General features: G+C 42.3%; 1 protein-coding gene across 1 annotated transcript in view; it reads right to left on the bottom strand.

Annotated features, from left to right (window-relative positions):
• LOC110505132 (relaxin receptor 1-like) overlaps positions 1-27,406 on the bottom strand; it is a 110,184-nt gene that overhangs the window by 8,187 nt on the left and 74,591 nt on the right. Inside the window, exons 6-15 of the mRNA XM_021584128.2 lie at positions 22,922-22,993; positions 22,490-22,561; positions 22,209-22,280; positions 21,739-21,807; positions 21,577-21,648; positions 21,254-21,325; positions 20,160-20,231; positions 19,904-19,975; positions 14,296-14,367; positions 8,416-8,645 (exon numbers count right to left, since the gene is read on the bottom strand). Coding sequence (XP_021439803.2) covers positions 8,416-8,645; positions 14,296-14,367; positions 19,904-19,975; positions 20,160-20,231; positions 21,254-21,325; positions 21,577-21,648; positions 21,739-21,807; positions 22,209-22,280; positions 22,490-22,561; positions 22,922-22,993 — 875 coding nt within the window. The remainder of the gene's footprint in view (positions 1-8,415; positions 8,646-14,295; positions 14,368-19,903; positions 19,976-20,159; positions 20,232-21,253; positions 21,326-21,576; positions 21,649-21,738; positions 21,808-22,208; positions 22,281-22,489; positions 22,562-22,921; positions 22,994-27,406) is intronic.

Here is a 27,406-nt window from a genome sequence, read left to right as displayed (position 1 = left end):
CATGCTGCCCCCACTTCCTCTCCTCCCTCTTCATCCTCCCCCTCAAATCTCCTTCCACCCTCCTCACTATCCCTTCCACCCCCCAATCTCTCCCTGTCTTCACCATGTTCTGCCTGGCTTCCCACAGCCCCCGTTTAAAGAGACTCATGAGAAGCCAGAGCAGAAACCTGTCCCTATCCGTCCCTCTCGCTCTCCCTACACCTCTCTCTAACCTGGCCCACGTCAATACAAAATCCCCCCTTACCAAACCTAACAACACCCGTGCCCTAGCCCATACTACTCCGGCAAAGGCACAGTCCCAAAAGACATGGCACACAGTCTCCTCCCTGCCACAAGAAGATCTTGGACAGGTGGGGGATTGCACCAAACTATACCGGTACATGATGGAACGTACCGGCAAGCACTTATGGAGGCTCAACCAATTCAGGTCCTTGAGCCTGTTGTCCAGACCCCGCGCCTGCACTCCCTCCCAAACCACTTCCGAGATGCCCACTACAGGCGCCGGACTCCCTGCCTTTCTGACCTCCTCGTACAGGTGCCTGTGATCTAAAACTACTCGGGCAACTTCAACCTCAGGGTGCTCACGCAGCCACTTGGCCGCATGACCAAAGTGCCACGGCAGCTGTTCCGCCCGAGGACCCGTGTTAGACCACACCATTACGCTTCTCGCCTGATACGAGAAGAACACCCGCAGGAGGTAACCGGACGGGTGTATCACTGGATGAGCAAGCTCCGTTAACAAGAAAGAAACAAAAATTGCGTCCAGTTTGAGGGGGAAATGTGGTACCCCCCTACCTCCCTCCCCGATGGGACAAAGCATGCGTGCCCTGGCGACCCACTCGCACCTGCCATTCCACATGAACTGAAACACAAGCCTCACTAGAGGCCTCCTCAGACTAGCCGGCAATGGGTAGATGTACGCCAAATACAAAAGAGACGGCAACACATCCACCTTTAGAACCAGGACTTTGCCCATAAAAGACAAATACCTAGCCTTCCACATTGCTAGCTTCCTCTGTACCACTGCGATACGCATGTTCCAGTTTAGCGTCGCTGAGCCGGAGGTCTCAAAATGGACCCCGAGAATCCTCAGGGCCCCCTCACAGAGAGATAACCCCCCGGGCACATCCGTTCTACCGCGCCATCTTCCGAAAAACTTGACGGAAGACTTTGCATGGTTCAGAACTGCTCCCGACGCTCGGGTGAAATCCCCAAAGATGGCAAGGGACCTTGTCAGGCACGAGTCCTTGCACAGCAGCAAGGAAGTGTCGTCGGCGTACTGCGTCATCTTAACACGCAGCCCACCACTTCCAGGGATCAACAAGCCTTCCACCCCTGTGTCTGCCCTAATGGCAGCCCCCAGAGGCTCCATGTACAGAACGAAGAGGAGAGCCGAGAGTGGGCACCCCTGCCTGACCCCAGACGAGAGGTCAAAAACGTCACCCAAGTGACTATTTACACTAACTCGGCACCCCGCTCCGACATATAATGTACGAATCCATCCTATGAACTTCTCCCCAAATCCTAATCGACCTAACACTCTGAATAAAAATGATCTATTCACGCGATCAAAGGCTTTCGCCTGATCTAGCGCTGCTACCATTAAAGGCAGTCCTCTATCTTCAACCCAAGCGATGGAGTCCCTGATTAACTGTAGGTTCCATCTAATAGAGCGGCCCTCTACCCCGCACGTCTGATCCTCATGGACGACGTAGGGAAGGGCTGTGCGCAACCGGTCTGCTAAAACCTTTGCAAGTAGCTTGTAATCTACACACAGCATGGTCAACGGCCGCCAGTTGCCAAGGTCTGTTACTTCCCCCTTCTTATATAAAAGTGACAGCACACCAACAGCCATTGATCCCCCCGGGACCCCCGTCTCAAGGATGGCCTTCAAGACTTCGAGGACCACTGGTCCAAGTTTACCCCAAAACTTGAGATAAAACTCAGCCGGCAGCCCATCTATCCCAGGCACCTTCCCTTTTCCCATCCTTCTAAGAGCGCTCTCAACCTCTTCTAGTGAGATCTGGGCCTCCATCACTTCTCTAATGTCCTCCGGCAACCGCCTGGACAAGTGTTCTAAAAACACATTTCCCTGCTCTACATCTATTTCCCTTTCCTTAAATAAACCTTCGAAATGATCAGTTGTCACCCTGACCATATCCTCTGGTTCTCTAACTATACTACCATTTTCTTCCCTAACGCCATGCATTACCTTCCTACTCTGTCTGGCCCTAACCGACTTAAAGAACATAGCAGAACAAGTCTCATTATGTTCTAGAAAGCCACTATGCGCACGCTCCAGGAAAGCTCGAGCCTTCCGCTCCTGCAACTCCCTGAGCTGCGCCTTTAGGGTTGCGGATCTCTCCCAGTCAAACGACCCGCCGAGGTTGCCTGCCTCGTACTCGAGTTCAATTAACCTTTGGATACGATCCACCTCCCTCCTCTCCTCCCTTTTTTTCCTCTTGCAATATCCTATTATAAAAGCCCTAATCCTCACCTTAACTAAATCCCACCACTCTACCACCCCCTCGCACATGGACCGGAGACCCTCAAGCCTCCAAAAGAAACCATAAAACCCGTCAACAAAAGCCTGCTCCTCCAGCACATCCCGATCTAGCTTCCAGTACCCCCTACCAAAGAGGCAGACTGGCGACCCCACCTGCAGGAGCACCCCGTCGTGATCCGAAAAAAAACAGGCAACAGCCGCCCAGACAACTTACCCAAAGACCTGGGTACAAAAATATAGTCGAGCCTCCGCTCAACCCCCCTGGAGTTGCGCCATGTAGGACCGTCCATTTTCGGAGTAGTGTGCATACCACCATCTACCAGACCATGGCAAGCCATTAGCCTGGCAATGGCGCCTGCACTGCTATCCCCCCCTCTTCCTAAATCTGTATTAAAATCCCCCCCTATCACTAATTTCCTATTTGTGACACACAGGGGCGTCAGACAGTCCACCATCTCCCTCCTGTCTGCCACCTCCTGTGGTCCATACACCACCACTAATCTAAAATTACAATCCCTTATCGTGACATCCACCCCTATAACCCTCCCCTGCATTACCACAAAAGAATCCTCCACTTTAACCTCCCTGTGCCCACACAAAATCCCTACCCCCGATGAGTGCACCCCCCCAACACCCCAAACCGACTCCCCCTTGTCCCACTCCCTCTTAAACCTATTAACATCCCCTCCATCCCTCAGGTGAACCTCCTGTAAAAAACAAAAATCAAACCCCACACCCTCCAAATAACTAAAAACCGCCCTCCTCTTAACACAATCCCTTAAACCCCTTACATTTAAACTAACAAAAGTAAAATCAGACCCCATGAAAGAATAAAATAAAAACATGTAATACACTCAAATTCTAAACCCAGACAGAAAAAAACAAAAACAGGAGACTCACCCGATGCTCCCCTGCTCCATATCTACCGGTGATGACACCATCTGTACTCCCAACATCCCCCCCTCTTCCTCCATCTCACCAACCCAGGATGCAGGAATAGTGTTTGGCTCCGGGGTGCCCTGCACCCTGGGTCTACCCCCACAATCCTCCCCCTCCCCAGTGCTGCAGCTGGATTGGAAAAAATTCGGGGAGGCTGAGTCCCCAAACAAAAAACTCCCCACCTCCTCCTGTACCCAGTCCTGAGTCCTGTTAGGTGTGTCCCCACCCAACAGATATTGAGAGCCTGTGAAAACCAGCAGCAACCCAGAGGTTTCTCCCACCCCCATCACTCTCTTGGCCATCCCCTCCCTCTCACTGTCGGCCAATCGCTCCCTCCTCTTCATTCTCTTCTTTGGTGATGACGGCAGTGGAGAGATACCAACCCCCCCGCCCGCCAGCTCCTCCACCATACCCCTCATCTCTTCCACCAGGGCACATTCCCCCCAGTCCACTTGCTCTTCCACCGTCTCCTTCTCCACCACTCCTCCATCGCTTTCTTCTCTCTCATGCTCCTCCACTCGGTTGCCGTCTTCCGCCGCTTTTCCTGGTTCTCCTACTCCCGTGCCTTCCGTTTCCTTCTCTCCTCCTTCCGCCGCTTCTTGCTCCTCCTCCTTCCTTGTGGCCTTCCCCTCTGGACCTGTACTCTGATCATGAGGCGTGCTTCCTTCCCCTCCTCTTCTTCCCCCATCCCCCGCCCCTGCTCCCCCCCCAGCCGCAGACGCATATGACCGCTGACGGGCCGGGCACCCCCGCCACAGGTGTGCTGACGAGCCACACCCATGGCACGTCTTAGGCTTGTCACAATCCCTCGCCTCATGATCCTCAGATGCACAAAATCTGCATTTTCTTGTACTGCATGAGGCGAATATGTGACCGTAGGCCATACAGCGTCTGCAAAATGGGGGCTGACGTGCATAAAACAACGTCCCCCTGTCAGCCCCTAGGGAGAACATAGCAGGAGGATGGAGGTAGCCACCATGTCCCTTTGGGTCCTCTCTGAGGAGGGCCTGGAAACCTCTCCTCCCATTCCAAAACCCAAGGGAGTCTTTGAGGTGCCTTGCTGAGGAGACGTTATCCATATATCTCCCCAGAAAAGCCCTCACCTCTTCGTCCTTAACGTAAGGGTTGTAAATGTTGACAGTTACAACCCTAAAATTATTCTTCGCCAGGCTTGTTATTTCGTAGTGGCACATCGGCCTCTCACCTCCCACTGCTCTTGCCCTTCTCAGGATATCATCGTGTTTTGCCTCTGTATATAGTGCCACGTCGTATGCTCCCTCCAACGAGTTGCCTTGGAAACAAAACACGTCCTTCACCGTCAGCTTTAGAATCCCCATCAATATTATCCTTCCAAAAGATTCCCGTCCTAAAGGCTCCATCTCTTTTTCCTTCCAAGCAAACCTAATCGTGTTAGCCAGCCCAATCCCAGGGACCGACCGTGTTGATGTATTTAGCACCATCTCCGCAAGGAGAATGGCGCTCGTTCTCTTCTCTTCCAAAACAAGTGAAAAGAAAAAAACCAAAAGTGACTGAGCCTATCTGGTGCAACAAACACAGAGACAGGAACAATCACCCACGAAACACTCAAAGAATATGGCTGCCTAAATATGGTTCCCAATCAGAGACAACGATAAACACCTGCCTCTGATTGAGAACCACTCCAGGCAGCCATAGACTATTCTAGACAACCCCACTAACCACAATCCCATGACCTACAAAAACCCCAAGACAAAACACACCACATAAATAACCCATGTCACACCCTGGCCTGACCAAAATAATAAAGAAAACACAAAATACTAAGACCAGGGCGTGACACATGGCCTGGTTTTTGCTCTGACATGCACTGTCAATTGTGGGACCTTATATAGACAGGTGTGTGTGCCTTTCCAACTGATGTCCAATCAAATTTAATTTACTACAGGTGAACTCCAAGTTGTAGAAACATCTCAAGAATGATCAATTGAAACAGGATACACCTGAGATCAATTTCAAGGCTCATGGCAGAGAGTCAGAATATTTATGTAAATAAGGTATTTCTGGGTTTTTTAATTTTGTAAATAAATTTAATTTCTAAAACCAGTTTTTTGCTTTGTCATTATGGGGTATTGTTTGTAGATTGATGAGGAAAAAAATAAATGTTATACATTTTAGAATAAGGCTGTAACATAAAAAAAGTGGTAAAGTTAAGGGGTCTGAGTACTTTCCGAATGCACTGTATGTGTTTTAGGAAAATCATCTATATATTTATTAAGCTTGTCTGATGCTTTAAGCTCACTGTTTAATGAAATAAGACACATATTACTCAAAAGGGAGCCAGAGATCGACATAACCAGAAGAACAAAAATCTTAACCTGTCCCAACCATCATCCACCCGCTCTTACTGGCTTTCACAGATTCTGCAGTTACTCTCCTGAAGTTCCCGGTAATAGGCTACATGAGGAGTCAGCTAACTTTCTTATGTGGAATGCAAATTTATCTTACAATTTCTACAGATCTGCGTGCCAGTTATGGTTTTCATATGCACATTTTCATTAAACTATTTCATTTCTAATTACGTCTTCCCATCTCGAAATCATTGTCATGTGGTTAATTAAAATTAGATCCAAATCTAAATGAAAATGATACAAACCTAAAAAGTAACTTCTATTTCCAACTATGTAAAAATAGCCTCATAAAGCCAACAACAACAAAAAAGAGTAGCCTGCAGGTAGAAAATATCCTGATATGAAGAAATCCTATAAATCACATTGGCTACGCATGGACTATGTGCAACAAACTTGAAACATTATATCAGCTTTGGGTCCAGGCTATAGATCCTTGCAGAATTGTATAAAATATTCTGGCCCCTCAGAGTTTCCTGTACCAGTGAGCTCGGGACAGACACAGCTGTAAGCTATTTTCGGAAGGTAAGTAATTAGGTAGGTCTATTTAATGACGTTTCCACTGTATCAGAGCATTACATTTTCCCTTTCATACTGAGTGGTTATCGATAGGGAGAGAGCTGGAAAGATTTTTCAAATACATTGAGGAATTATTATCATTCTCAATGGACGTAAAAACAGACGTTGTTTTCTTGCTTTTTAAGGTGAAGAAAACATTACTTTGATAAGCTCCACAGGTTATTAGTGGTAGTCCATTAAGCCAATCCGAAATACTATCAGATCCCCAAATGGGCACATTTATAGGCCTACTTCTATGCGTAATCAGGTATATATTAAAATAATATATTGAATGCATTAACAGACATTACCGTAACTGAACAAATATTGTAGATTAGGAATTAACGGTAAATGTACTGCTGGTGATATACAGTATGTAATGGGAACTTGATAGACACTAACAATCAAATGCAAACAATTGAATGTGGACTGTGCCATCCCTGCGGCCTCTGCAATGAATTAGTTCACTAAAATGGGTGTGAATAAGCGAGGTATCTTGTGTATCAAAACAATAAATTATATATATACTGTAGTACCAGTGAAAAGTTTTTTTTTGTTGAATTTTTACCCCTTTTTCTCCCCAATTTCGTAGTATCCAATTGTTGTAGTAGCTACTATCTTGTCTCATTGCTACAACTCCCGTACGGGCTCAGGAGAGACGAAGGTTGAAAGTCATGCGTCCTCCGATACACAACCAACCAAGCCGCTGCTTCTTTAACACAGCGCACATCCAACCCGGAAGCCAACCGCACCAATGCGCCGGAGGAAACACCGTGCACCTGGCCACCTTGGTTAGCGTACACTGCGCCCAGCCCGCCACAGGAGTCGCTGGTAGTGAAGATATCAAAACTATGGAATCATGTAGTAGCCAATTTTTTTTTAAACAAATCAAAATATATATTATATTTGATAGTCAAAGTAGCCACCCTTTGCCTTTGATGACAGCTTTGCACACTCTTGGCATTATCTCAACCAGCTTCATGAGAAATGCTTTTCCAACAGTCTTGAAGGAGTTCCCACACATGCTGAGCACTTATTGGCTGCTTTTTCTTCACTCTGCAGTCTAACTCATCCCAAACCATCTCAATTGGGTTAAGGTCAGGTGATGGTGGATGCCAGGTCATCTGATGCAGCACTCTATCACTCTCCTTGGTCAAATAGCCCTTACACAGCCTGGAGGTGGGTTTTGGGTCATTGTCCTGTTAAAAAACAAATTATATTCCCACTAAACTTAAACCAGATGGGATGGCGTATCACTGCAGAATGCTGTGGTAGCCATGCTGATTAAGTATCCCTTGAATTCTAAATAAATCACTGACAGTGTCACCAGCAGAGCACCATCATACCTCCTCCTCCTCCATGCTTCACGGTGGGAACCACACATACAGAGATCATCCGTTCACCTACTCTGCGTCTCACAAAGACAAGGAGGTTGGAACCCAAAAATCTCAAATTTGGACTCATCAGACCAATGAACAGATTTTCACCGGTCCAATGTCCATTCCTCGTGTTTCTTTGTCCAAGAAAGTCTCTTCTTTTTCATTTGTGTCCTTTAGTGGTGGTTTCTTTTGCAGCAAATTAACTTTTAACAAGGCACACCTGTTAATTGAAATGCATTCCAGGTGACTACCTCATGAAGCTGGTTGAGAGAATGTCAAAAGTGTGCAAAGCTGTCGTTAAGGCAATGGGTGGCTACTTTGAAGAATCTCAAATATAAAATATATTTGGATTTTTTTAACACTTTTTTTGTTACTACATGATTATTTCTTAGTTTTGATGTCTTAACTATTATTCTACAATGTAGAAAATAATCAAAAATAAAGAAAAACCCTGGAACGAGTAAGTGTGTCCAATCCTTTGACTGCTACTATATTTGTTTATTTATTTATTTGCTACTGCTTGACAAAAAAAACAGGCTGTTGGTCGACCGAATATCGACCAAACAGTCGACCAGTCTAATATTTGGGGCCAGCCCTAAATCAATTGAATCAGGACCTGAGTTGAATTGATATGAAAGGTGTCTCTTACAACATAGGGAGATGATACACATGGCATGGAGCTTGTTCTCCGATCGGATGTAGGAGCGCATGCAGATGACAAAGATGTTGCCGAAGCACGTGGTGGCCGACACCACCCAGACGAAAACCCTCAGGACGATGTTGGCCAGGAGGTCCTCGAAGGACGAGATGCCGTCCGTGTTGGGCTTGCAGCTGCGCACGTGAGGGGCGTAGCCGCAGTACTGGAACTTCTTAAAGTAACTAAACACAAAGAGAAGGGAAATCAATTACCAGGTTGAAAGCATCATTTTGAGTCAAAATGCAAGCCGAGATCTACTGTTAAGAAAACGTAAGCATATTCATCATTAACCAGTTCGAAACAGTTCTCTAACAATGAGGTTTGTCCAGTAGGTTATAGGCCCCATACATTAGCACTGCATATTGGCTCAGCTTGAATTGCCCTGCCAATGTTGTTCTCAGACCATTTTGAAATTATATTTCAAAATTGTAGGTAGCCTATTTGATCACACTAGTAATATATAATTTGTTGTATTACTTGTGAGGCACAGCTGAGGGAGTGTAATAATTTGTTTGTTTTTTACTGGACTGATGGCCTGCATCTGATGGTCAGTCTGAGGGCAGGGAGCAGCAGTGAGGATCCTGCTCACCCAACTCACCATCCCTGCACTGTGAAAAGGGGACACAGTCTTCCAGCTGATGGTGAAACTTAAGTCGCACTGCACTGCCTTATTTCTGCCTCATACATCAATTTATGGTGTTACTCCATGACCAGAAAAAGTGATATATTCCTCGATATTAAAAAATAAACAAGACGCAAATAATAACGTAAGTTTATCGAAATAGTTTGCTAAAGGCTACTCATTCATTACAGCTGCAGTGCTGGTAACACACATTTTATGGCTTATAAAACTGTTGACAGTTCTGAATAACAACTTAAACATGAACTTACTCATATAAACAGCAGCTCTATGCTGTATTCATTGAGTCTCTCTCTAGTCATGTTTTTTTTTTAAATGTGAAAAAAGAAAATCTCACATTATAAACTGCTGTGCGCTTGAGGCTTCTTTTTACAGACTGTGGCGCAAGAAAACTGCAGACACTGTGATCTGAACTATTGGTCAGCGGTAGGTCTATAGGCAATGTTCGCTCACATTTTTGGGGGCACTGAGCAAATTGTAGGTCTTGTGAGTGGGAACTTGAACATTGTGAGAATTTTGTGCAACTTCTGGTGTGCATTTACAGTTTTAGACAGTAGCCAATTATTATATTTTTATTCAACTAGGCAAATCAGTTAAGAACAAATTCTTATTTACAATGACGGCCTACACCGGCCAAACCCGGACGACACTGGGCCAATTGTGCACCGCCCTATAGGACTCCCAATCATGGACAGTTGTGATACAGCCTGGATTCGAACCAGTGCAGCGGTAGTGACGCCCCAAGCACTGAGATGCAGTGCCTTAGACCGCTGCGCCACTCGGGAAGCTATTTGTGCATAATGTAGGTCTACCAACAACACCCAATGGAGCAAATCTCATAACATTTTCACATGGGAATAGCTTTTGATTTCTAGGGCCTACAGCAGCCTACTGTATATGTGGTGTTCAATGCAGGCCTACATTGCAACTTTTAAAGTTTCTAAATTATGAAGGGGTTGACATGAATTCATGATTTTCTGTAAAATCATGGGTCAAATAGGTGACTGTAAATTGTATTGTATGATGCAAGAAACCACTTTATAAAATAAATTATTATTGCCATACAGAGAATTACACAATGTAGAATAACCCTTTCCTATTGGCTTAGTTACATATTCAAGCCTGTCTCAAAATACAACACTGCCCCTTTAATTAAGACATAGGCTAAGCTTTTTACTGGACTGGTTTTTCAAAGACAGATTGAAAATGGCGCCGGAGAGGATGGGGGACGTTTTACATCCTCCTATCCAACTGCTATTTTGTTTGTTTTTTTGCAACTTTTTTTTAACGTAAAGTTGCTGCTACCGTTTCTTATGAAGAAAAGACGGAGAAAACGGGACATTAAAAACTGTAATATCTTACCGAGTCATGGCTGAACGACAACACGGATAATATAGAGCTGGAGGGATTTTCCGTGCACCGGCAGAACAGAGAAGCTATGTCTGGTAAGACGAGGGTTGGGGGTGTGTGTCTATTTGTCAATAACAGCTGGTGCGCGATGTCTAATATTAAAGAAGTCTCGAGGTATTGCTCGCTAGAGGTAGAGTGCCTTATGATAATCTGTAGACCACACTATCTACCAAGAGATTTCTCATCTATATTATTCGTAGCCGTCTATTTACCACCACAGACCAATGCTGGCACTAAGACTGCACTCAACCAACTCTATAAGGCCATAAGCAAACAAGAAAATGTTAATCTAGAAGCTGCGCTTCTAGTGGCCGGGGACTTTAATGCAGGCAAACTAAAATCCTTTTTACCTAATTTCTACCAGCATGTCATATGTGCAACCAGAGGAAAAACATCTCTAGACCACCTTTTCTCCACACAGATACATACAAAGCTCTCCCTCACATTCCATTTGGCAAATATGACCATCATTCCATCCTCCTGATTCCTGCTTAAAAGGAAAAACTAATGCAGGAAGTACCAGTGACTCGCTCAATACGGAAGTGGTCAGATGACGCAGATGCTACGCTACAGGACTGTTTTGCTAGCACAGACTGGAATATATTCCGGGATTCATCCAATGGCATTGAGGAGTATACCACCTCAGTCATCGGCTTCATCAATAATTGCATCGACGACGTCGTCCCCACAATGACCGCACGTAAATATCCCAAACAGAAGCCATGGATTACAGGCAACATCTGCATTGAGCTAAAGGCTAGAGCTGCCGCTTTCAAGGAGAGGGACACTAATCCAGACGTTTATAAGAAATCCTGCTATGCCCTCAGACGAACCATGAAACAAGCAAAGCGTCATTACAGGATTAAAATTGAATCCTACCACACCGGCTCCGAAAACTATTATGGACTGCAAAGGGAAACCCAGACGCGAGCTGCCCAGTGACGCTAGCCTACCATCACTCATTCATATATCTTTATGTACATATTCTTTATCCCTTTACACTTGTGTGTATAAGGTAGTAGTTTTGGAATTGTTAGGTTAGATTACTCGTTGGTTATTACTGCATTGTCGGAACTAGAAGCACAAGCATTTCGCTACACTCACATTAACATCTGCTAACCATGTGTATGTGACAAATACATTTGATTTGATTTTGATTTGAAATACCTTGTATGCTTGCTTCGAGGCAAGCAACACTGAAGCATGCACGAGAGTACCAGCTGTTCTGGACGACTGTGTGATAACACTCTCGGTAGCTGACAAGTGTCTTCACTGACATTTTCAACTTCTCCCTGACCGAGTCTGTAATAGCTACATGTTTCAAGCAGACCACCATAGTTCATGTTCCCAAGGAAGCGAAGGTAACCTGCCTAAGTGATTACCACCCTGTAGTACTCACGTTGATAGCCATGAAAGGCTGGTCATGGCTCACATGAACAGCATCCTCCCGGATACCCTAGATCCACTCCAGTTCCCATACCGCCCCAACAAATCCACAGATGACGCAATCTCAATCGCACTCCACACTGCCCTTTCACACCTGGACAAAAGGAACACCTATGTGAGAATGCTGTTCATTGACTACAACTCAGCGTTCAACACCATAGTGCCATTTCTAAGGACTCTGGGACTGCGCAACTGGATCTTGGAATTCCTGACGGGCCGCCCCCAGGTGGTAAGGGTAGGCAACAACACGTCTGCCACGCTGATCCTCTGGGGCCCCTGAGGAGTGTGTACTTAGTCCCCTCCTGTACTCCCTGTTCACCCACGACTGCGTGGCCAAACACAACTCCAACACCATTATGTTTGCTGACGACACAACAGTGGTAGGCCTGATCACCGACAATGATGAGACAGCCTATAGGGAGGAGGTCAGAGACCTGTCAGTGTGGTGCCAGGACAACAGCCTCTCCCTCAATGTGAGCAAGACAAAGGAGCTGATCGTGGACTACAGGAAAAGGCTGGCCGAAGAGGCCCCCATTAACATCGACAGGGCTGTAGTGGAGCAGGTCGAGAGTTTTTCAAGTTCCTTGGTGGCCACATCACCAACGAACTATGGTCCAAACACCAAGACAGTCGTGAAGAGGGCACGATAACACATCCCCCCCCCCAGGAGACTGAAAAGGTTTGGCAAGGGTCCCCAGATCCTCAAAAAGTTCTACAGCTGGTACACTCGATACCGGTTCCCCCTGTATATAGCCTCGTTATTGTTATTTTATTGTGTTACTTTTTTTTACTATTTTTTACTTTAGTTTATTTGGTAAATATTTTCTGAACTATCCTTGAACTGCACTGTTGGTTAAGCGCTTGTAAGAAAGCGGTAAGGTCTACACTTCTTGTATTCGGTGCATGTGACAAAGTTTGATTTGATTTGAAATGTAGCCTACACGTTTTGTGCTCTTATAGGAAGCAGTACCTCCCCATTGTTGACCTATACTTATATAACTGGGCTAATAACTCGCTAACCTGCAATGAATATCAACAAATGTGCACACGCTTGGCTCTGATCTAAACTGATCTGAAAAGTCCATTTACTCGCGGGGATTGAAAGCTTTGCTCGTGGGCTACCGCCAGTTGCACGCGCTTCAATAGAATTCCGTTGCACTCTTGCTCTGCCTATACCAAAATCACAGACTCAGTCTTGCAAAGTTAAATTTGTTTTGGTTTGTTGCATTGAAAAGGGCCTGATATGATGTTGATTCGCTCACGGAAAAAATGTTGATCTATATAGTGCAAACTAATGGGGCAAACTCATGGAATTTCAATCTCTTGCATCTCTGCGCAGAATTGCATTTATTCTCTGCAGCAGTCCTGGAGGAAGTTCCCACGAGCGCAGTTTAGAGGGAACATTGCCTATAGGTGTACTTGATTTGCTCTCTGGGCCTGCCGGATAGATAGAGTTCCATCTTCAGACACATGAAACCGATCAAAATCTGAAAACTTTTGGACTTCCGGCACTGGGGGCTGCTGAATCAAGTGCACCTACAGGCAACACTGCGAAACGAATAAATAAAATAGGAACGCAAAGGCTTTATCATTGGGTTTTTTACAGAAATGTTTGGTGATCGAGGAGGAATGGCTTGGAGATCGACCTCTCGATCGGATTCGACCGGTTGGTGACCACTGCTCTAGGCAGTTCATGATCTGAAGCAATATGGGAGTAAGCTCTACCTCTACCTCTGATAGGCTAGGTGGTATTTCTGCCATATTGCTTACATCTATTATGTCCTTTCAGATCTACACAAGTCCCTAGTGTGTAGGGGTAAGGAATTGTTTCAGGGCACCTATCTGGATAGGATGCACATCCAAAGGTTGCATAGAAGCAAGATACAAAGTTGTGCAGCATATAGTGAGAGGACAAGTATTTGGTTTCAAATTCATCTCATCATGGACCAACAGTGTTTTGGGATGACCTTATTCACAGTCAGATCAATTATGTATTGCACAGCTAGTGATCACACAGTTGGGAGTGAACATCTTGAAGCTTCAGATAAGGACCTGGGGCCAGATTGACTAGGAATCTTTTACAATAGTGGTGGAAAATTTTCCAAATGCAATGGTTTGAAAGATAAAAGGAAGAGCACAAGTTAAAGTAAATGTTGGGATGAGGGATAATAACTAAGAGGTGCAAATGCTTTTTAAATAAAAATCATGAAACTCAAATATTATTTTGCCAGGTAAAAATGTGCATAGGATTTTGTTCAAAGTGTTTTTGTTCAAAGTGTAATGTCGGGTTTGATCATCAAATTAATTTGACAAAACAAAATGAACAAACTACTCACATGTGGGTCAATTGTTTGAGTGGTTCAAACATCCTTCGCTGTATGTTCCCAATCTCGATTCCCTCTATGCTCCTAAAAAACACAAACAAACGTTGTTTCCCTTAGGAGCTCACAAAAAAACAAACTAAACAAAATATTTGAATTTCAGAGACCGTCTTTGCAACACTCTTTCCCCCAAAATTGTATGTCTTTTACACCTTTTTTGGGGGGAAAGCTTTGATGTATGACCTAAAATGCTATTTGTTTTCTTTCCTGATATGTGTGAATTAGGGAATTCCTCATGTGTGGGCCAGTGAGTGCACTCTGTTCCAATAGGATAACACATAAAACACATTGCATGTTATGTAGCCACATAATTGTATTGTATGATAAAAGGGTGCACATTGGAAGGTCACGTGCCTTTTGGTCTGGGCATGATGCAAGCTATGATTATATGTGAAATTGCATGGAATAGATCATGGGTTTCTCGTAAGTCTGAAAGGGCCACAGAAATGGATGTAATAGAGAAGATGTACTAACTCTACACAACATATATTGGGATGCAAACTCAAAATGTAACAATATTTCAACTCTATATCTGACATGGTACAGTTGTCTTCTTTATTTAAGTCCATAACCATACTTTTGTTTAAAAGTACATTTGTTTAAAACTACCAAGCAACTGTGTGACCCTGATTTAGCCCACTGCAGTAAAAGTTAAGAAAATATATTGAGCATTTTATTCCAAAAACAGCCACACTGTTGTAATAGTATGATGTGTGACTATGCTGAGTGAAGTGCTAACATTAGTAGAATTGCATTTTAAGTTTAGTTTGGCAATGCTAGTCCCTGTGTATTTTGATTTGTAGGTATCCAATGTTAGCTAACTAGCTAGCTGTGATAATGTTGCTATTGTTGTAGAAAACCCTTGTTGTTACTAGCCAGACAAAGGAACAATTTAATTCAATCTTCATAATCCCATATAATTATATATATATATATATTATTTGCTTGCTTGCACAACATATTTTCTCCCTTTTGTTGTCACTCCTGTCACCTTGTTCTCTGATTGTCTTTAAGTATAGTTGTCAGCCACTGAGGAGCATTGCCATTTCATGGTTTAGAGCAGTCCATTGACTGCTTAAGAGGTAAGGAAAAAAACACACTACATCACCAAAAGTATGTGGACACCTGCTCGTCAAACATCTTCTTCCAAAATCATGAGCATTAATATGGAGTTGGTCCCCCTTTCGCTACTATAACTGCCTCCACTCTTCTGGGAAGGCTTTCCACTAGATGTCGGAACATTGCTGCGGGGACTTGCTTCCATTCAGCCACGATTTTGGGCGATTTAGGCCTGGCTTGCAGTCAGCGTTCCAATTCATCCCAAAGGTGTTCGATGGGGTTGAGGTCAGGGCTCTGTGCAGGCCAGTCAAGTTCCTCCACACCAATCTCGACCAACCAATTCTGTGTGGAACTAGCTTTGTGCACGGGGCCGTGTCATGCCTTCCCCAAACTGTTCCCTTCAATGGAACTAAGGGGCCTAGCCCGAATCATAAAAAACAGCCCCAGACCATTGTTCCTCCTTCACCAAACTTTACAGTTAGCACTATGCTTTCGGTATGGTAGCATTCTACTGGCATCCACCAAACCCAGATTCGTCCAACGGACTGCCAGATGATGACGCGTGATTCATCACTCCAGAGAACGCGTTTCCACTGCGCCAGAGTCCAATAGTGGTGAGCTTTACTCCACTCCAGCCGTCGCTTAGCATTGCGCATGGTGATTTTAGGCTTCATGAAGCTCCCAACGAACAGTTATTGTGCTGACGTTGCTTCCAGATGCAGTTTGGAACTCTCGGTAGAGAGCGTTGCAACCAGGACAGATTTATTTTACGAGCTTCAGCACTCTGTAGTCCGGTTCTGTGAGCTTGTGTTGCCTACCACTTCACGGCTAAGCCGTTGTTGACGTAGATGTTTCCACTTCACAATAACAGCACTTACAGTTGATCGGGGCAGCTCTAGCAGGGCAGAAGTCTACGTACTTTTGTATAAACAGTTGAAGTTGGAAGTTTACAAACACCTTAGCAAAATACATTTAAACTCAAGTTTCACAATTCCTGACATTTAATCATTGTAAAAAAGTCCTTGTTTTAGGTCAGTTAGGATAACAACATTATTTTAAGAATGTGAAATGTCAGAATAATAGTAGAGAGAATTATTTATTTAAGCTTTTATTTCTTTCATTACATTCCCAGTAGGTCAGAAGTTTACATACACTCAATTAGTATTTGGTAGCATTGCTTTTATATTCTTGAACTTGGGTCAAACGTTTCGGGTAGCCTTTCACAAGCTTCCCACAATAAGTTGGGTGAATTTTGGCCCAATCCTCCTGACAGAGCTGGTGTAACTGAACCAGGTTTGTAGGCCTCCTTGCTCGCACACGCTTTTTCAGTTCTGCTAACAAATGTTCTATGGGATTGAGGTCAGGGCTTTGTTATGGCCACTCCAATACCTTGACTTTGTTGTCCTTAAGCCATTTTGCCACAACTTAAGGAAGTATTATTGGGTCATTGTCCTTTTGGAAGACCCATTTGCGACCAAGCTTCTTAACTTTCTGACTGATGTCTTGAGATGTTGCTTCAATATATCCACATAATTGTCCTGCTTCATGATGCCGTCTATTTTGTAAAGTGCACCAGTCCCTCCTGCAGCAAAGCACCCCCACAACATGATGCTGCCACCCCTGTGCTTCATGGTTGGGATGGTGTTATTTGGCTTGCAAGCCTACCCCTTTTCCTCCAAACATAACAATGGTCATTAATGGCCAAACAGTTCTATTTTTGTTTCATCAGACCAGAGGACATTTCTCCAAAAAGTATGATCTTTGTCCCCATGTGCAGTTGCAAACCGTAGTCTGGCTTTTTTTATGTCGGTTTTGGAGCAGTGGCTTCTTCCTTGCTGAGCGGCCTTTCAGGTTATATTGATATAGGAATTTTGTTTTACTGTGGATATAGATACTTTTGTATCTGTTTCCTCCAGCATCTTCACAAGGTCGTTTGCTGTTGTTCTGGGATTGATTTGCACTTTTCGCACCAAAGTACGTTCATCTCCAGGAGACAGAACGAACGCGTCTCCTTCCTGAGCGTTATGAAAGCAGCGTGTTTCCATGGTGTTTATACTTGCGTACTATTGTTTGTGCAGATGAACGTGGTACCTTCAGGCGTTTGGAAATTGCTTCCAAGGATGAATCAGACTTGTGGAGGTCTACAATTTTTTTTTCAGAGGCCTTGGCTGATTTCTTTTGATTTTCCCATGATGTCAAGCAAAGAGGCACTGAGGTTGAAGGTAGGCCTTGAAATACATCTACAGGTACACCTCCAATTGACTCAAATGATGTCAATTAGCCTATCAGAAGCTTCTAAAGCCATGACATCATTTTCTGGAATTCTCCAAGCTGTTTAATGGCACAGTCAATTTAGTGTATGTAAACTTCTGACCCACTGGAATTGTGATGCAGTGAATTATAAGTGAAATAATCTGTCTGTAAACAATTGTTGGAAAAATGACTTGTGTCATGCACGAAGTAGATGTCCTAACCGACTTACCAAAACTATAGTTTGTTAACAAGAAATTTGTGGAGTGGTTGAAAAACGAGTTGTAATGACTCCAACCTAAGTGTATGTAAACTTCCGACTTCGACTGTATACTATTCAATGATTGCTTATGGGCTAATAGCAGTAAGGCCCCCTTGAACTTTGCGACCTTTTGCCACATTTCAGGCTTCAAACATAAAGATATAAAACTGTATTTTTTTGTGAAGAATCAACAACAAGTGGGACACAATCATGAAGTGGAACGACATTTATTGGATATTTCAAACTTTTTTAACAAATCAAAAACTGAAAAATTGGGCGTGCAAAATTATTCAGCCCCTTTACTTTCAGTGCAGCAAACTCTCTCCAGAAGTTCAGTGAGGATCTCTGAATGATCCAATGTTGACCTAAATGACTAATGATGATAAATACAATCCACCTGTGTGTAATCAAGTCTCCGTATAAATGCACCTGCCCTGTGATAGTCTCAGAGGTCCGTTAAAAGCGCAGAGAGCATCATGAAGAACAAGGAACACACCAGGCAGGTCCGAGATACTGTTGTGAAGAAGTTTAAAGCCGGATTTGGATACAAAAAGATTTCCCAAGCTTTAAATATCCCAAGGAGCACTGTGCAAGCGATAATATTGAAATGGAAGGAGTATCAGACCACTGCAAATCTACCAAGACCTGGCCGTCCCTCTAAACTTTCAGCTCATACAAGGTGAAGACTGATCAGAGATGCAGCCAAGAGGCCCATGACTCACTCATGGATGAACTGCAGAGATCTACAGCTGAGGTGGGAGACTCTGTCCATAGGACAACAATCAGTCGTATATTGCACAAATCTGGCCTTTATGGAAGAGTGGCAAGAAGAAAGCCATTTCTTAAAGATATCCATAAAAAGTGTCGTTTAAAGTTTGCCACAAGCCACCTGGGAGACACACCAAACGTGTTAGAAGGTGCTCTGGTCAGATGAAACCAAAATTGAACTTTTTGGCAACAATGCAAAACGTTATGTTTGGCGTAAAAGCAACACAGCTCACACCATCCCCACTGTCAAACATGGTGGTGGCAGCATCATGGTTTGGGCCTGCTTTTCTTCAGAAGGGACAGGGAAGATGGTTAAAATCGATGGGAAGATGGATGGAGCCAAATACAGGACCATTCTGGAAGAAAACCTGATGGAGTCTGCAAAAGACCTGAGACTGGGACGGAGATTTGTCTTCCAACAAGACAATGATCCAAAACATAAAGCAAAATCTACAATGGAATGGTTCAAAAATAAACATATCCAGGTGTTAGAATGGCCAAGTCAAAGTCCAGACCTGAATCCAATCGAGAATCTGTGGAAAGGAACTGAAAACTGCTGTTCACAAATGCTCTCCATCCAACCTCACTGAGCTCAAGCTTTTTTTTTTTTGCAAGGAGGAATGGGAAAAAATTTCAGTCTCTCGATGTGCAAAACTGATAGAGACATAACCCAAGCGACTTACAGCTGTAATCGCAGCAAAAGGTGGCGCTACAAAGTATTAACTTAAGGAGGCTGAATAATTTTGCACGCCCAATTTTTCAGTTTTTGATTTGTTAAAAAAGTTTGAAATATCCAATAAATGTCGTTCCACTTCATGATTGTGTCCCACTTGTTGTTGATTCTTCACAAAAAATACTGTTTTATATCTTTATGTTTAAAGCCTGAAATGTGGCAAAAGGTCGCAAAGTTCAAGGGGGCCGAATACTTTCGCAAGGCACTGTATATATATATATATATATATATATATATATATATATATATATACATCTATATACATATACATATATATACAATCCAGTCCGGGCACTATGAATGATCTCTCAAATTATTATTACATACTTTAAAAGTGTTTTATAAATGTGTGAATAACTAGCTTACTAACATTAACCCGTGGGAGTAATGATTCATAAATGATAAACAAACTACTCTACTGATGCTTTTCCCTTTCAAGTGTAACATGCATGCACAAAGTGAGCAGTAAAAAACAAACAATGGCTACTTACAAGGATTTCAATTTATGCAAGTTATCAAAGTGGTCAACTTGGAGATCCACGATAGGGTTACACGAGATGTTCCTAAAAAACATGTAAAAGCAATGACATCAGAGTTTCAGTAACAGCATCAATTATAAGACATAATATTTAACAAGAACTATAGCACCATAGCCGTATAACAATGTCTTTCAACGTTAGAGCAACAAAAACATATAAAATATTCAAAGAATGTTTGTGCATAGATCCGAGTGTGGCTCTAACTCACAGCTGTAGTAAATCTCCCAGATGAACAAAGAGATTGGGAGGGATTGCCACGAGTCTGTTGCTGGACAGATCTCTGTGGAGACAAAGCTATTTACTGGAAACAAACGACAAGAACCAATATACCACCGCATTGTTGAATACTCATTTATGACTGGCCAGAAGGGCATTCTAGAATGAGCATTAAACCCAGATAACGGGACAGTTGGAAAATATATCGGGACATCTTGCAATCATGACGCAATATGAGGCGACACATGCAGGCCATACTTGCTACAAAGCTACAGAAAGCTAAACCAACAACTACACAAACCAACATTGGATACATTGTAAACGCAGGTCCAACGACAAACGTAGCTAGCTAGACATGTTTTTTTTTAGCATCTGATGACCTAAAATGGTGAGTGATGAACATATTGTAATGAAAGAGCAGGGAGCAGATCTCGAACCGTTGACCTCCGAGCCCGAGGGCCAGCGCGCTATCGACTCTGCCGCAAAAGCATGCTCGTGCGGCAGGGTCGATTTCAGCGTTGATAAAGCCAGGATCTTTACACTACTCCCTCCTTTCAAAGAGCGCGTCCTAGCTTGCTGTACGTCTACAGGAACGCGCTCACCGCTCAAGTTATTTCTACCGGCAAATGTGTGCTTTAGTATTGTTTTCTTTGGCAACTGTTGTATAAGCAGGATAGACACCTCCAATCTGTACATTACCTTTGAAATAACGAAGTCCATTTTTCAAATGTACAGAACGGAGGCATTTATCCAGTACTTATACGGTGGATGAAACTTACACAAGGTTTACATGACCACCTGTTCTGCAAATCCAGAAACAAGTGTAAATGCATGTCAGAATAATTGTTTGGATTCACCAAAACTCATAAAATATAAATCATAATCAACATCTTGGCCTGGGAACATGTTGTATATTTATAGTGCAGTCTGTACTGATTTATATGGTATTATCTGAATTATTTTTTAAAAAGTCAGTGGAATAGGTGAAGATATCACTGTCTGGGACTCAAAATGAACTGTGTCTGGGTATGACAGAGGAAAATGTCAAGCAATTTCATGTCTTGAGGCATACAAAACACAACTTACAATTCCCCAAGTTTCTTTAGAAATGAGAACGCCTGTTCATGTATGCGACTGATTCTGTTCTTCTGTAGGACACTGGAAAGAGTTAAGGAAAGACTGTCATAACAAGAATTATAAAACAGACGGACATTTTCTCACTTTATTATCTTCTCTGTTGGTCCTAAAAGCAATTTAACAAGATTGTTGTTTTGGGGTCCACTATTTAGAATCCCTTCGGGAAACAAATAGATGTTGATATTTGGAATTGTAATGGTTATAGCCTAGTGAGAAAGCCAATGACACAACAATAAAAATGAGGAAAACGAAATTAATTAAGTCACACTTACAGCACAGTCATCATGTTGCACGACCAGAATGTTACGTTTCCAACACTTTCAATTTGATTTCCCTCCATGTCCCTGGAGACACACAAGCGCACAAAAACATATTTTGAAAGTAATATCATGCTGATAACAAAGCTATTTTGATTTGTTGACTTCCAAACGTACAGCCAGTTTAGTCTTGGCATTTCCAGGCAGATGTCATCCAGCTTTGTCAGAGCGTTGTTCAACAAAACCCTGCGAACAAAGAAACAAAACAAGAGCGGCCTGATTTTTGTGCCATTCAAAGAAAACAACACTCACTGCCAAAATACTTTAGCATATCACATTGGCCCTTTAATAATACCAGAGCACTTCAATAAAGTGCATAGGAAAGCATAGACGTGGGAAGTCGTTTGGGGGTGGGGGTGCTGCAGGCCTACAGCAGTAGTAAAGGTCCAGTGCAATACTTTTGTGAATTATTTATTTATTTTAAAAAATGCAATAATACAAATAATAGTATAATTTTTTATTCCGATTTTTTCAGTGCAGCAACCCGCAGCACCACTACTTCCCACTGCTACGTATGAAATAACTTATTCGATTGAAAAAGCTAAACAAGCCCAACTCAAGAAGGTAAAGGTAGAAATGAAACTCACAGGAGTACCAAGGAACGCAAGCCTGAAAAGGTCATGGGGGATATCTGATGGATACTGTTGTTTTCAAGGATCCTACAAACAAAGGGTAGAGTTTAATTTCAGCTCTCTTATTAAATTAAGTATTTGGTTGAACGTTGGTTTAAAAGGAAACTGTAGCGATACAAGCTTTGTGCGAGAGTTCTGAAGGCTGTCTAAAAATATAGTCTTTGTACCCATTGTGTTAACAGTAAGTCTATATATGCAAACAGGATATACAGACTGCGTCAGTAAGGATAACCTACAACCACTCCAGCTTGTGTAGATCTTGGAACACCCCGGGCATCAGGATGGATATCTTGTTATAGCTTAAATATCTGAAGCAGAAAATTCAGATTTTAAATATGCACATTGAATTATTTACAATTTATTTAAAAAATAAGCAACTTGATAAGGAAAACTTAAATCAACAACATGCAAGGTAAAAATCTGTCGTTCTGCCCCTGAGCAAGGCAGTTAACCCACTGTTCCCTGGGTGCCGAAGACGTGGATGTCGGTTAAGGCAGCCCCCCTCACCTCCCTGATTCAGAGGGGTTGGGTTAAATGCGAGAGACACATTTCAGTTGAAGGCATTCAGTTCTACAACTGACTTTTTATCCCCCTTTTCCTTTTCTTTATAAAGTCCAACATAAACACTGTCAAGTGCACGCATCAATGTATGAATATTATGAACTTACAGTCTTGTTAGATTGTATAGTCCTCTGAATGCGTTAGGACTCACAGCTCGAATTCTGTTATGTTGTAGATATCTGAAAAGTAGTATGTTAGAAGGATGTTAAAAAAATATCTTGTTTAATTTAACATTTGCTGTGTCCAAAATATGTACTACTTACTAAAACTAAACATTGTGTACTAATAGTACATTGTGTTCAAAATACTATTTTTAGTCTTACATTAATTTGTGTGTTCAGGAGAACAATTGCCACGATGACTAACAAGTGAAAATGATTTACAACAAGTATAGAAGACTCACATTTATACATTAAAGACCTAAATATAAACGGGTCCCTGTAGAACAAAATAAAAATACCAATTGGTAGATACTTTGATAGTATGTGGTTTGATTAGTTTTTTAGAAGAAGAAAATTACCCAAACAATATTGCATAGCTGACTTTATTCGAGAGATAGTTGTTGGCAGTCAATGAGGCATGTTTTTAGTCTCCTCATCTTGCTACTACTTCCATGCTGCCAATATGTTTCAAGGCCAATGTGATCCAGACTACTGCATTTGGGTCCCCGGGGCACCTACCTCCAGAGCCCCCCACCCACTCCTCCTTCCTGTGCTCTTCCTACCTCCAAAGCAGGGCTGTTTTTAGGGCCAGGACGATACCAGTATTGCCATCGTCCAGGTTTGGCCGGGGTAGGCCGTCATTGTAAATAAGAATTTGTTCTTAACTGACTTGCGTAGTTAAATAAATGTGAAGGAACTTGTGAAGATACTGGACTAAACAGGTACAAAAGTATCTATATCCACAGTAAAATTAGTCCTATATCGACATAACCTGAAAGGTCGCTCAAAACCGACATAAAAAATCCAGACTACGGTTTGCAACTGCACATGAGGTGAAAGATCATACTTTTTGGAAAATATCCTCTGGTCTGATGAAACAAAAAGAGAACTGTTTGGCCATAATGACCATCGTTATGTTTGGAGGAAAAAGTGGAAGGCGTGCAAGCCGAAGAACACCATCCCAACCGTGAAGCACGGGGGTGGCAGCATCATGTTGTGGGGGTGCTTTGCTGCAGGAGGAACTGATGCGCTTCACAAAGTAGATGACATCATGAGGAGGACAATTATGTGAATATATTGAAGCAACATCTCAAGACATCAGTCAGGAAGTTAAAGCTTGGTCGCAAATGGGTCTTCCAAATGGACAATGACCCCAAACATACTTCCAAAGTTGTGGAAAAATGGCTTAAGGACAACAAAGTAAAGGTATTGAAGTGGCCATCACAAAGCCCTGACCTCAATCCTATAGAGAATTTGTGGGCAGAACTTAAAAAGCATGTGTGAGCAAGGAGGTCTACAAACCTGACTCCGTTACACCAGCTCTGACCCACTGGGAGTGTGATGAAAGAAATGATAGCTGAAATAAATCATACTCTACTATTATTCTGACATTTCACATTTTTTAAATAAAGTGGTTTTCATAACTGACCTAAAACAGGGATTTTTTGCTAGGATTAAATGTCAAGAATTGTGAAAAACTGAGTTTAAATGTACTTGGCTAAGGTGTATGTAAACTTCCGACTTCAACTGTACATGTAGGAATATTAGTGGGAATATTGTCCCAATATAAACAAGAGAAAGGAGAATGGAATATATTTGAAAAGCCTAACATTTTAAAATACATTGAGATGAAGCTATTTAATTTTTTTTATATATACACTACCATTCAAATGTTTGGGGTCACTGTTAAGGGATTTTTTTTATCAATAATGACTAATTATGTATACATTTCAATCAGGACTGACTAATCAGAAAACTATTATGTTACTGTATAGATGTATGAATTTTCTTTTAACCTTAGTACTAAATATAATGTGTGTACATATAATCAAGAATTTGAACAATGACTGTCTGTTCCTTGGTAGAAATTAATGAATTTATAGCCAGACTGGCTAGAATGCTTATCTACACAGGCAGACCTTGGCTTGGGTCGTAAATTATCATAGTAGGGAGAGACGATGTGGGAAGGCTTGAGAACTATACAGCCATTGTACTGCTGGTTGATGAGCTGGGGTAGTACAAAAACTAATGACGCCATTTTCAGTTTATAATCTGTGGTGTTCAGTACTCTCGAGAATAAACGCTGCTGGTTGATTTTGAGACTGGTCTCTGTCCATTTTATGCAAATAAGAGTCTTACAAATTCTTAGGAATTGACAGAGTGTTTAATTTTATTTGGGTATTAAAACATAGAGGAATTTAATTCCTGTAACAGTCACTTAGACATTTCCTTGTTTTTGAAAGAAAACCACAACTACATTGAAATAACATCAAATTGATCAGAAATACAGTGTAGACAATGTTAATGTTGTAAATGATTATTGTAGCTGGAAATGGCAGATTTTTAATGGAATATCTACATAGGCGTACAGAGGCCCATTATCCGCAACCATCACTCCTGTGTTCCAATGGCACGCTGTGTTAGCTAACGTAAGTTTATCATTTTAAAAGGCTAATTGATCTTTAGAAAACACTTTTGCAATTATGTTAGCACAGCTGAAAACTGTTGAGCTGATTAAAGAAGCCATATAACTGGCCTTCTTTAGACTAGTTGAGTATTTGGGGCATCAGCATTTGTGGGTTTGATTACAGGCTCAAAATGGCCAGAAACAAAGAACTTTTGTTTCTTCTGAAACTCGTCAGTCTATTCTTGTTCTGAGAAGTGATTCTATTCCATGCAATAAATTGCCAAGAAACTGAAGATCACAACGCTATGTGCTACTCCCTTTACAGAACAGCGCAAACGGCTCTAACCAGAATAGAAAGAAGAGTGGGAGGCCCCGGTGTACAACTGAGCAAGAGGACAAGTACATTAGTGTCTAGTTTGAGGAACAGACGCCTCACAAGTCCTCAACTGGCAGCTTCATTAAATAGTACCTGCTAAAACACCAGTCTCATCGTCAACAGTGAAGAGGCGACTCTGGGATGCTGGCCTTCTAGGCAGAGTTCAAGGGAAAAGCCATATCTCAGACTGGCCAATAAAAAGACAAGATTAAGATGGGAAAAAGAACACAGACACTGGACAGAGGAACTCTGCCTAGAAGGCCAGCATCCCTGACTCGCCTCTTCACTGTTGACCTTGAGACTGGTGTTTTAGTCACCGAGGGCATGCGCAATGGTGATATCACCAAAAGAAGACAGCTTATTGGTGCGTGAAATCAAATCCGCGCTGGTAACCTTCAGCCCTTAAAAATACTAGTTAATTATCTAAATCACCAAAGGTACAAATCGTTTTTGGGATTTCAGACCAGGTGTGGCAGAAGGCATGAAGATCACTGCTCTGCTTCAAATGCCCTGATTGATAAAAACGTCGCTATGTAATTGTGACAATTTTGTTTACCAAAGACCCCACAATTAGGCATTAGTTAAACTTCTTCCTGCGAATAAAAACGACTTCCCACAACATTGTTTTCCAAATAACGAGACATGTTTTGCACAGTAGGTGGCTTTTGACTCCTGGTAGCTTGAGGTGTTTGAAATAGCTTAATCGGTCTACGTCAGCCTGTGCAGAATAGTAAGGTAGTAATTGATTATTATTATTATTATTACTGCTATTAATGCATGAGGCTTTAAAACTGCAACAGGAAGTTGATCCCTGCAATGCAAAGATTTATTTTGCAACCCTTCCTCCAAATCTATCCATTATGCAATCATCAAATTAAAAGATTGTTGTCATCGGTGCGATTGAAAATCGTATAGATGACTTATGTTTCTGTAAACCATTAGCCAACACTTCAAACATTTAACAGTGGCATCATGAAAGTTTACTTTCTCTTCATTTTATTTCAGTAATTACATTTATTTTTTCCTGTTACCTTTGAAGTAAAGGCCTATCACAATCCTCTTTTTGTAGGTGATTCTGGTAGGCTAATAAAAGCATGTTGTTCGCAGCATAAACTATTATTATTATTATTTCTGAAGTTCATTCATTTATTAGTGATGGATACTTTAACTGTGCGTTTAGGTTACTGTTATTAAAGCACTCACATAGGCTACTTCTCTGCCAGATTGCGTGAGATAACTAGTCTTATCGGTAAGTGTGGTCTAAGCAATCCCCTTATGGTATTATGTTACGCAGGTCAACTAATGTTGAATACTTATCAGTACTTATCAGTGAGATTCCAGTAACCAATCATATTATACTATATTGCTAGTGATATGTTTAAATTGACAGCTATTACAAATCAGCTGTCAGAAGCTGCATGACGAGCAGTTTATTTTGAGCCAATCAAAACTCAATAGTCTCTTAGTCTCTGTCCTAACCTCACGTTATACACCAGTTGGCACCAACATGCAAAAAAAAAAAGGCTAAAACGGAACATGAAGAGCTACCGCCATTCCATGGAAGAAAAACAATGTTTCAAATTGTTGAGGAGTTGTATAAAACTGAACTAAAAAAGAGAGAACTGGATATTAACACTCACTTATCAAT

The sequence above is a fragment of the Oncorhynchus mykiss genome, chromosome 31 (genome assembly GCF_013265735.2).
Source record: "Oncorhynchus mykiss isolate Arlee chromosome 31, USDA_OmykA_1.1, whole genome shotgun sequence".
Lineage (NCBI taxonomy): Eukaryota > Metazoa > Chordata > Actinopteri > Salmoniformes > Salmonidae > Oncorhynchus > Oncorhynchus mykiss.
Note: the sequence above shows the minus strand (reverse complement) of the source record. Positions and strands in the feature narration are given on the sequence as shown.